Source organism: Daucus carota, chromosome 5 (genome assembly GCF_001625215.2).
Source record: "Daucus carota subsp. sativus chromosome 5, DH1 v3.0, whole genome shotgun sequence".
Taxonomy (NCBI): domain Eukaryota; kingdom Viridiplantae; phylum Streptophyta; class Magnoliopsida; order Apiales; family Apiaceae; genus Daucus; species Daucus carota.
Genome location: NC_030385.2, coordinates 30,188,289 through 30,199,697, shown reverse-complemented (window position 1 = coordinate 30,199,697; position 11,409 = coordinate 30,188,289). Strand labels below are relative to the sequence as shown.

The 11,409-nt window shown below is 35.2% G+C and overlaps 2 protein-coding genes across 2 annotated transcripts; both read right to left on the bottom strand.

Moving 5' to 3' along the window:
- Positions 1 to 574: 574 nt before the first annotated feature.
- On the bottom strand, positions 575 to 4,688 carry LOC108222947 (transmembrane 9 superfamily member 9). The gene is made up of 7 exons (XM_017396936.2): positions 4,390 to 4,688; positions 3,088 to 3,252; positions 2,888 to 2,997; positions 2,652 to 2,760; positions 2,460 to 2,572; positions 2,214 to 2,364; positions 575 to 2,117 (listed from the first exon to the last, which is right to left on the bottom strand). Exons 1-7 carry the CDS (start codon positions 4,501 to 4,503, stop codon positions 960 to 962), a joined length of 1,920 nt encoding a protein of 639 aa, XP_017252425.1. The 5' UTR covers positions 4,504 to 4,688; the 3' UTR covers positions 575 to 959.
- A 1,607-nt stretch (positions 4,689 to 6,295) lies between these two features.
- On the bottom strand, positions 6,296 to 10,517 carry LOC108222948 (uncharacterized). The gene is made up of 7 exons (XM_017396937.2): positions 10,206 to 10,517; positions 9,945 to 9,986; positions 8,455 to 8,537; positions 8,251 to 8,352; positions 7,382 to 7,596; positions 6,799 to 6,893; positions 6,296 to 6,721 (listed from the first exon to the last, which is right to left on the bottom strand). Exons 1-7 carry the CDS (start codon positions 10,345 to 10,347, stop codon positions 6,468 to 6,470), a joined length of 933 nt encoding a protein of 310 aa, XP_017252426.1. The 5' UTR covers positions 10,348 to 10,517; the 3' UTR covers positions 6,296 to 6,467.
- Between the last annotated feature and the right edge of the window lie 892 nt (positions 10,518 to 11,409).

Sequence of the window (11,409 nt, the reverse complement as noted above, 5' to 3'; positions counted from 1 at the left end):
TTTTTTCTCAAAATTATTGTGATGCTTCGTACTACTATTGCCAAGCGTGCTACTGCTCTTCTTGTTGTTTCCCAAACGGAGACGGGGAATTATTAAAATCCTCCCTTGTTCATCTTCACTCTCAGATGCGATGTTTTGGTGGACTCGCGTCGAGGTGGGTTAGATTTGATTGAGGCACTCGATTGGGCAGATTAGCAGCCAGCGTGTCCGATTTTAAACAAGTCAGCGTGTGCCAACTAAGCATTCCGTCAGTCCCGTAAAAAAATTAACGGCGATCACTCGATTGCAAGATTTAAATAAAATTGTTAGTTGACTCCAAGATTTTTCAGTTCAGTAACTCACTTGCAAGTTAGCTACAAGTTCAATTATGTTTCAGCCATTTAACCCTATAAATTAAGGACGACACAATTGTTCTATAAAACTCTATTGCAGAAACATAAACACAGCAGATTCATCCGCATTGCAAAACAAAACCACAACACATCTATGTATTTCTATTTTCCGGTCTATAAAACGATAACACGAAAAAAAAAAAAAAGAGATCTAAAAAAAAACATTGGTTGTTGCCAGAGAATTGTCCCTAGAAATACACTGAAACTACATTATTCGTGCACATCAATTATTTCACCTCAACAAGCAAGTTTCCCAGACAAATTTATAGCTTTACATACATAACAATGCCTCCATATGATTCTGTCCGGAAACGCTACACATAGTAATTCCTTCAAATATTTCTTACCAGAGTATCTCAATACGCTATCATGACAAAATGAAATGGACAAGGGTATAAAAACTAATTCAAGTGACGGTCTGAGTTTACAAAACAAATTTCTATATTAAGTTACCCAACTTCAAGACTATCAAGAGTTCCCCTATAGTTTGCAGGCTTAATCACGGGAGAGGCTATATGCTTCCCCAAAATAAAATAACCGAATGGCCACCTTTCTTTTGTCAATTAGTCAGTCAATCTTCACTGACGAGTATACTAACCTTGTGAACCAAAAACATGCAAAAAACCCAATTGTACCAGTGAGCACGAAGAACGAGTATGAAGCAATCAACATGTAGCCAAAGTACAAGATTCCAGACACCGGCTTTGTGATATTCAGCTTTGAGAAGAAGTAAAATGCTGCATAGAGAAAAAGATAGATTGCTGAAGAGCCTGATGTAAGGTACGACCTCCACCACCAAAGGTAGTCCTCACTGCATAACTGGAAATAGCACAGCACAATACTGATCTCCGCACAAGTAACGACTAAGATGATGAACACTAGGAAAAGAAATCCAAAAATGTAATAAAATTGCTGCAACCAGATGGAGGTCAGAATGAAAAAGAGCTCTATGAATACAGCCCCGAAGGGGAGAATTCCCCCAATCAGAACAGAAAACACTGGGTGCATGTACCAAGCCTGTTCAGGTATCTGTCTCGGAATAGTGTTGGTTTTCACAGGATGCTCCATTGCAGGCTTTCTAAACCCAACATAGCTGCCCACAAAAACAAGCGGGACTGAGATGCCAAACCACAAGAACACCAAAGCAAACATTGTACCAAAAGGCACAGCCCCTGAGGATTTCTCGCCCCATATAAGAGCATTCAGCACAAAGAAAATGGCAAAAACAATTCCTGGGAACATGAAAGCTGTTTGGATGGTGATCTTTTTCCATTCGGTTCCCTTGAACATCTTATAAATCCTGGCCGAAGCATACCCAGCAAAAATACCCATGAAGACCCAGAGTAGAAGTAGAGCTGTCATCAGCCCTCCTCTGTTTGAAGGGGATAAGAAACCAAGAACTGCAAAGATCATAGCAACAAGTATCATTCCAAAAAATTGAACACCTGTACCAACATAAACACACAGCAAATTTGAGTTCACTGGAGGCCTGAAAACATCTCCATGAACCAGCTTCCATCCTGTTTCTTCTAGGGCCTCTTCTTGAGTCTCTAGCTGGTTGTACTTCGAAATATCACGGTAGAGTGTCCTGAGCATGATCATAGCCACCATGCCAGAGAGGAAAAGAACAATCATCAAAGAATTGACGATTGAAAACCAGTGAATTTGATCATCTGTCATTAGAAGATAACTATCCCATCTGGAAGCCCATTTAACATCACTCGGCTGCAGGTTGGTAGAAGGAGATTTAGAATAAGATATACTGTATTCCTCACTTCAAATTATAAAGAAAAGTGTGTTAAAACAATTATTAGCCCTTACCTCAAACTCAACATCATATGTAAAGATAATTTCCTTCTTATCTTCAACCTCTTGAGGAGATTCAGAGTTGGTCACTGTGCGTTTAGCATGAGGATCACATGTAGTTAAGCGAGTTTTATCATTCCAGGTACCTTCATATTCATGTTTAACACTGGACCGACCAGAAGAATCTATCAATAATCAATAAATATGAACTTCAACATAAGTATTATATACTGAAGCAAATTCAAACCATGAGCACAGAACCTGAAAGGTTTGACTTCAAATCCTACGATCCTTGCAGAGTCTGTTTGTAAATCCTTGTGATACTTGACTGTGAATGCCAAGTGGTTGTTAATAAAATACTTTTCATCCTTGCTCTGCACAAATTAACGCACTTGATATAGTCTAATATATTGCAAACACAGAATTTGCAAAGCAAATGCTGGTAATACTTACACCAGCATATATTCCTTTAAGACCAACAAGATAGCCATGTTGATATAAAAAGGATGATTCCTGGTCCATCCTCCGCACTGGAACAACCAATGGAAGATTATCCAAGATCCTGTAGATGCATAGCAGAAAGTTATAACATATTAGGTGCGTAAACGTCTTCTTGTAGGCTGACATTGCAAAATAATTCATAGCTTGACATTGTTGAACTAAGGTGTCTTTAGCTAGAGGAGTCTTACATGTTCACTCTGTAATCATCATCGATCTTTCTCTTGATCTCCTTTGCTATTTTTTTATCTAGTATTACACGACACATAATGTTGCACATCTGTGGTTCTCGCATTTTAAACTGTGATAATAAATCATTAAGAAAATTAGTATATAAACATATCAAGCAGCAAGATTATCATGAGATGTACATAAATAGAATTTTGCCAACCTCGTATGGAGAGTTTTCAATACGGTCACCGCGAAGAACTTCTCCGAGATTCTCTGCACTATCTACAATTGTGTCCGGCCGACAAAATGGGAGAGTATAATATGAGTAAGGAAGTTGTGTTTTTATTGAAGTCAGTTTGTTCACTTTCACCTTTAGAGGGTCCCCCTGTATAGACCAACAACATATTATCTTCTTGGAGGATCATTATTACAGCATAAATATAGACCAGTTAAATATGAAGATGCATTCTTGAATGTACAAAATATAAAAATACATATATGTGTAAGACAACTCCATTGTGAAGCATTAAAACTAATATAACACGCTCACAAACTCCTTAGCTCTTCCAAAAACTTTTAGATAAAAAAAAAAACTCCTAGTTTGTTAGTTTGTTAAACCACAACTATACAATTCACATTTAAGGAGTCCAACAATAACTTCACAGTAATGCAATTTCCATATCATCATGTAAGGTAACTACTTTGAAGTTAAACAGCCACAGAGCACAAAACCACAATTGAGAACTCTGCTAACAGTAACCAACTTATGCAACTGACTTCATCGATCTTAACGAACTGACCAATATGAAATACTTCATACCTAGTTCGTGATAAGAAAAATATTAATAGCAAACCATATTTAGGCGGAAAAAATGTGTATAAGCCAAATTGGAAGACGACAAGTAAATGAATACGTATATGTGACAGGATATCACCAATCAAAAGAAACATGCACAAATTACGCGTGTGTTTTTGTGTAAATGGGCTCGCGCATATACATATCAATAAATTGTGACCCATGCACTTAAAATCACCTATGAATCATGATCCACATCCAAAAAATCAACTCAAGCAAATTGCATATATACTTAAAAAACAAGCCGACATTTCATTGTACATAAGTTACATAACTAAACAGATCTATAAACGACAAACAAGCCACAACTCTAGTAAGAAATTACAAAAGCAGCAATGCAAGAGTACACTGGACATACTATTACAGCCACTGTCCACATAAAACACTAATTGAGTAATCAAAAAGCATGTATATAAACAATCACAGGATCGACAACAGATTTGCCTGAAAATTATAAACATTAATAAATCGACACACTTCAATATATTACACTAGTTCACATTTACAATTAACACACAAATTACTTTAATCACACAATCTAACATGCTAACACACATATAAAATGTAATACGGGAGAGAGGGAGGGAGGGAGGGGGAGGGCGGGAGAGAGAGAGAGAGAGAGGGAGAGGGAGAGGGAGAGGGGGGAGAGAGAGAGAGAGAGCTTGCCTTTTCGAAATCGACGGGAGCAACACCGGGGAGATAGAAAGAGTGGGAATGGACGAAGAGAAGAGAGGCGATGAAGATCCATGTACAAACCGACGTCGTTCGATGCTTCGCCATTTCTGTTAACACAAAAGAGCTCAGAAAAATAAAAAGATCTCGATTAGATCTTACACACACTCTCTGCGTCTACACATACATGTATGTGTGTGCAGTATGAATCGATGGAACGCAGAAGGAAACAGAGAGCACTCGTCTGTAGATCACACAAATTGAGGGAGTGTGTGTAAATATATAATCTGCTTCAATCTCAGCCGTTGAAATAATTCATGTTCTATATACATAGTATAATTATAAATATTAGTGTAATTATGAATCAGCGATTGAATAAAATAATTTGTTGTCATTCGTATTTTATATACTTCATATTGACGTGTATTATGATTTTATAAACATGCTTTAATTATCTTCATGGCTATTTTATTTTATTTTAAATCTCCTCCCATCAACGCATAAATGAAATAATTCATATCTAAATTCCATAAATATATTAAGGATCACAATTAGGTTGTAAATCATATATTGTTGAGTTATCATATAATTTACTAAATCTTTTTATATAATCTGTTTTGTGAAATCGCTTAATGTTTTAAAAATCTGATAAATAAATATAGTAATAAGATTCAAAATTATAATGTCCCGGATTCAAAATTATAATTACTTAAATTATTTTATTATGATAATCGACAAATCATAAAGATTGTATGAGATCTAGCCTAATAATTAAAATATAGACATAAACTGACCTAATTATTTTTCCTGATACTGCAAGATGAGAAATGGTATCGAGCTGATTTTGGGAACAATGTCAAGTTTGCTGAGCGGCTTGAGCCTGATTGGTTTACATATTGTGTTTTCATATATTGAATTATTATTGTAGTTTACTTGAAAAAATAGAGAAAAACATGAAACCATATTAACAGAAGAAATAAGATTAGAAAGAAAAGAAACCAAAAGTAATGCACGTTCTGCCTCAATGATACAACTGCTAAGCATAATTACCATATATAGTTATGCAGTAAAAAACAAATGAATATATTTGATTAGAGTGAAAGATATGACTCCAAAATCCTAACTTGATGGTGTGTTATTGTTGTTAGGCTTGCTTTGCATACACTATTTGTATTAGCGCCTATCAAGACGTTGACCTGCTACTCACCCGTGATTCAACTCTTCTCTCTTTTGTTTTCTATTTCCCTCTGTCTGTCTGTCTCAGAGTTCATTATGCTACCGACACCGACATAGAAGCTTCATTTGTTTCTCTGTGAGAGTATATATTGGTGACAGCTTGAATATTTGGACATACTCTTCCTTGACAAAACTACTACTAATAATAATTTGATGGCTTCTGCATAGTTCCTTGTTTCTGCTTCGAATCGGCACTGCCTGATTAATTTCACCGTGGGACAATACTCGAGCCCTCAACCTTTGATGATCAGTGACGGATACAATACTTGAGTCCTCAACTTTTGATAACCGGTGACGAGAGATTATTTACGCTTTAAAGAATTTGCAGGGGCTTATTTATCAAAAGCTGGGATATGTCTGCTTTAGCTCTAAGTTTTGAATTAGTAACATCTATACAACTAGATTCATAAATTAATTCTAGTCTCAAATGTATTTTTTAACAAGGTCCGGAGAAAGAAAGATTAGGAAACAGAAACTTGACTAGAGCCTTATATTAGTAGAGCAATCCCAATTCTTTCGATGGAGTCGCACTCAAAGTGCTGCACCATTTGAATTGTGGAATATCATATCACTCCTAACACTTTAAGTTTAAACCAAGCCTGCTGAGGAATGTATGGTATTTACAAACTGTCTTATTGGCTCTTGTAATTAAAGTGGATGGTAATGCCGTAAAGAAACTACAGTATCCCCCGTTGTAAACACTTTCTTGAACATGAAATTTGTTATTCTCTCTGTGGAAATGTAAATGTCGTAATATGTATTATATCCTCAAAACAATGATAGATATGTGCAAAAAACAGATTGAAGATGGAAATATATGGGTTTCCAGGGGCGCTTCAGCTCCCATCTTGAGCAGGGGTCTCACGCAACCTCACACTACGCGGTAGCAAAAATTCTGCAAATAAAGGATAGTGGGAAGATGGATAATACCCATCAATGTTATCACTTACCACTTCTGATGAGACTGGAATCAGAACTCTGCCTCTAAAAAGAATCCAATCCACATGCAAGTCCTGAGTTTGGCGATCCCAGCAGAGGCAAAATGCTCTGAAAATCAGTTTCACCAACTCAAGAGCTCCTTGTTTGGTACCTGCCATTACCATATATGAACTGGAGTTGTCATTCCATCAGACTGACAATTTTTGAGACGGGCAAGTATTTGAGTACCTTTAAACCCATGATATGTGTGTATGAGACGAACATTCTTCCTTACCCGAGCACTGGGCCATGCATCTCTCATATCACCCACAACACCATGCTCACTGCAGGAGAAACAGCTTAGACATGAATGTATATCCCATATCTACAGTAAAGTTAAGTAAAATACTTAAAAGAAAAATTCTTATATTTCTAAATGGATACAACTGAGTTCCACGAATTAACTAAGTATCAACAGAACTGAACTGACTGTATTACGTGAAGAACTGGCTTGGAGCATACTCATGCATAACGAAATAATACAAATCCGTTGGGAGAATATATGCATGTGGCCAAGACACAAACAGGGGTATTGCAATCAGCACACACGATTAGCTTGTCTGGATTGTATTCAGTTGCTACATAGCAGCTGAAATAGTGAGAGTAGGGTACAGGATTAGCATAGAATCCTCACTTGCACAGGAAATTGGTGGCAACGATAGCAGCTTATGCTACTACTGAAAAGCACATATATCCCTAACAGAGAAGATGATTGCCCCAGATAGACGGACAGATCTGTCTTGAAGTATCACATTCCAAATAAGTAAAATACCTTGATCTTCCAAGAAGAAAACGTCCTGTCGTCGATTCCTTGTGCGTGTTAAATCCTCCACAATAAACAACAGGCAAGGTAGGTGGTAGTGATGCAATGTGTTGCCAAGTAAGCAAAGCACTTCGCCTGCGAGCACGGGGACTCAACTTATCCATGTTTGTATTTACAATTTGAAAAGCAAAACCTGGCACCTCAACTCCTTTTAGCTGGAATGTGTACGCAATTAATCAAGGAAACAATTTCGTAGTACTTGATGTGACGTCAAAATTAATGCTTTCCTCGTATCATGGATTAATAATCACCTGTACAATCAGCCATTTGCCCTAATTTTATACTATATAAGTCTCTAATAAATTATGGACTAAATTTAAGTCTCATTTTAGTCCTTTTCAATTTTCATGCATTAACTTCAACAATACATTTAAGTCTCTTTTTAGTCCTCTTCAATTTTCATGCATTAACTTCAACAATACCTAGGGAGAGGGTTGGCATTAAATAGTCCTGTGAACCAAAATAGTAACAAACAAAACAGTCTATGGGAGTACCTTATGGCTCTGTTTGCAAGGTCTAGTATCTACGGACTATCTAGAATCAGCACACACTTAATCATATCTAATAGTCTAACATAATGTATGGACTGTTTCCTCCTATAAAATAAACTACAAAGTTGAAATGACTCGAGGACTAAATAATAGTATAACTTAGCACAGATTGGCCAATAGTCAGAGGATTATTAAATCCCATGAAACAAACATAACCAAAATGATTCATGTATGACATGCTAAGTAATTTTTTTTTTTGATGATTAGGGTTGATAATCCACCATAAAGTAAAAGAAGAACAGAAGCATCTAAAATTATAAAGGATATCGCCCAGGTTGCAACACTAGGAACTTCACATCCCCATGACATGCTTCCAGGTACTGACGGGGACTCTGACAGCCAAAAAGTTCCACCTTCTATAAGCTCCACCTACACCAGTAAGGGCACAATGTAAGAATAGCCACTGACAATAACATGGCATCATACAAAACTCTAAGCTAAACTATTGCAAGGTAAAAGGATAACTTTTACCTTTTCCTTGTCATATAAAATAGTGCAATGTTCATCAGAAGTGTCTTCAGATCCTTTCCTTGAAACTCCAAAATGATCGTAACCTGAAATCATAAAAGATGAAGTCCTATTCGTTACTTGAGATTTGGATTCAGTATAATAACGTGACTACATATATAATCTGGTCCTCCACATGTAGTCAATAATATGCCAAGGAATAATAGCATACTTTCATGATGACAGAATTCTAATGTTTACTAGATTGGATCCACCATGCTAGCAACTTTTAAAATACGAAAATTCAATATTGAAAACCGAATTCAAGACCTCTTATAAGAGGCAAAAGTACCTTTGGAGGTACTTCCTAGATTTACCTCTTATAAAAGGTAGCCAAACACCCTGAAAATGTTAAGAGGGAATTAAGACTAGTGTCACAGTTTCAGTTGCATACAACCACCAACAAGCAAAAATAGTACGGATATCATCCTTTCCAATCTTGAAATAGTGCTCACGTGCTTGCCATGTCATGTATACCTTTCATCAGCTATCAATTCTCCTCAAATACCATAAGAGCATAGAAAGTACATACTTATCAACTATCAAGAGTTAACACATGTAAGTATGTAACCATTACATATTCAATAGTTATCGAACATCATAATCAATTGGACTGCAACTTTAAGGATTTGTAAATAATCGAATAAGAAATTTTGAGTACTCAGTTATCAGGACATTGGTCAGGAAGAATACAAGTCATCCACAGCCACTACCACTAATCAGATATCCTGTTTAAAAAGAAATGCATATGGGTATCTGTGGTTCACTGTAGCATAATATGCCTTTGTTTAGCCATGATCCATGTAGTCAAACATGAGCTACACATTACTTTACTCATATTCACAGTTTGTGATGTAAATATTGATTACATGTAATTCAATTTATACTCATTATAAACATATTACTAATATACAGTGAACAAGAATAATGTGCTTAATAAATTCTATTAATAGCCTAGCACTGACAATTGGATTACTACATGTAGACATCTTAGAAGTTCGAACATTTGAATGAAAAAGTTTGACATACGCATACTGAATTATATTACACTCATACTTCTTCTCTGGTCGCTCCTGAATGATAAATTGAATATGAAAAGCCAAAGCAAAGTGTTCTGTGATACAAATAGATGAGTTCGAGCAAGATCTCTACAAAATGCCCCTTAACTTGGATAATTCAAAGGTAGTTTTCATGTTTCATTAAACCATTCTCTGTGGGCTTACTGATTAAAAGACATCTTAATGCCGCGAATCAATGCATTATAATTCAAACACGATACGATCCAAATTGTTTTCTAGGCACATTACTGCTTGAAGACGGAAGTGAACTGAAACCAACTAATCATTCTTTTCTGCTAACTGGAAAGTAATACCTCACCAGGAAAAAATATAGCACCGACAATTTCAGTGAAACTATAACTTGAATTCATATAGCATATCGCAACAACGAATTACCTGGCAAAGACTGTCGAAGATCCTCCAACTGTGAGATTAATCCTTAACAAAACCAAAATCAGCTTCAGTGAACTCAAGACGAAAAGGGGGGCTGAATACTTAACACACATATCAAGCTACTTAACAAAAGGAATTAATATACTTAACAAACATAGAGAAGAAACATAACCCAGTTTAAAAAGCAACATAATACACTAGCCACATTGATAGCCCTCTTCAAAACAAATCACTAATCAAATAAAGATCATATTTTTAATATACCTTGTTGGGTACAGAGAATGATAGGGGAATAACTGGTGATGACACTGACACACAAATCCCTTCTTTTAGTCCATGAATTTGGGCTGTCTTCTGCTTCATCATCCAGAAGATTCAAGGTCATCACTGTAAGAGAAACACTCATTTTTTTTTTACTATTTCGAGATCTTCATCTCTATTCACTTTCTTTGTTTCTTCACTTGTTGGTGTGACAAGCTATCTCAAACTAGTGAAAGATGCTGTTTTAATCTTTAGAAAATTTTCAAGCCGCCTGATTTTCGGTGGTTGTTTTTTTTCTTTTTTTTTTTAAAAGAACAGGCAAGAGTCGATCTATCTGTGTCTGAAATGAAGAATGATCAGTGGGGCATGGTGGGCTCTACTCTCACGTGTTTGGTAAACGGGAACACGTGATCCGATACAACAATAATGCACCTTCTTATTTGACAAAAATAATTACTCAATGCAGTAAATTTTAAATATATTTGATAATTTAATATAATGATTCAATTTAAATTCATTTAGAGTTATAATTTTAGAATTAAAATAAATAATTTTTTATAAGATTAATTTATAAATTATTTTAGGATAATAAAAAATTGAATAGATAATTTATTAGGATAATGATATTAATTATTATCAAAAAAATTATAAATAACTTTTTAGAAAATCTCTCGCTAATTTATATTTTCAATTAATTTTTAGTTATTTTTAACGATAAGTCAAAATCCGACCGTCCTTACATAATTACATTTATGAATTTTAAGAAGGTACATGGTCACAAGAGAGGGATATGAGAGTATTCTTGTCCGTATTTCTTGGTTTATTATTATATAAAAAATTATATTGACAACGAAATTTGATATTTTTCGATCATAAATTAGATTGTGAAAATGATTACAAAACATTCATGTTGCTGAGAATAACACTGTAAGTTTACCACTTTCCTGGTAACCGATTATAAAAGTTTCATAATTCAACTTTCATACTATTCGAGACTTAGCAAAAAAAAAAATGAAAATGAGTAGCTCCACTCTAATACGATTTTTTTTATAATAGAGAAATTTAACAAAGAAAATAGAAGATAAAGAAAAAAAAATTACATTAGACAACTGATAAGATTAGTAGAATGCCATCTAAATAAAATCACTATCATGTCTTACATGGGAGAATGACGGTTTAAACTTAAACAAGAAATTTCATATTCTCT

Bases quoted from the DNA above. Each gene is read 5' to 3' on its own strand.
- LOC108222947 (XM_017396936.2), bottom strand. From the start codon at position 4,503: ATGGCGAAGCATCGAACGACGTCGGTTTGTACATGGATCTTCATCGCC. The intron at 2,998-3,087 runs GTTGGCAAAATT...TTATTATCACAG, and splicing joins TTGAAAACTCTCCATACGAG to TTTAAAATGCGAGAACCACA. The intron at 2,761-2,887 runs GTAAGACTCCTC...ATGCATCTACAG, and splicing joins GATGATTACAGAGTGAACAT to GATCTTGGATAATCTTCCAT.
- LOC108222948 (XM_017396937.2), bottom strand. From the start codon at position 10,347: ATGAGTGTTTCTCTTACAGTGATGACCTTGAATCTTCTGGATGATGAA. The intron at 9,987-10,205 runs GTATATTAAAAA...GGTTTTGTTAAG, and splicing joins CATTCTCTGTACCCAACAAG to GATTAATCTCACAGTTGGAG. The intron at 7,597-8,250 runs ATATCCTTTATA...TTAATTGCGTAC, and splicing joins CTAGTGTTGCAACCTGGGCG to ACATTCCAGCTAAAAGGAGT.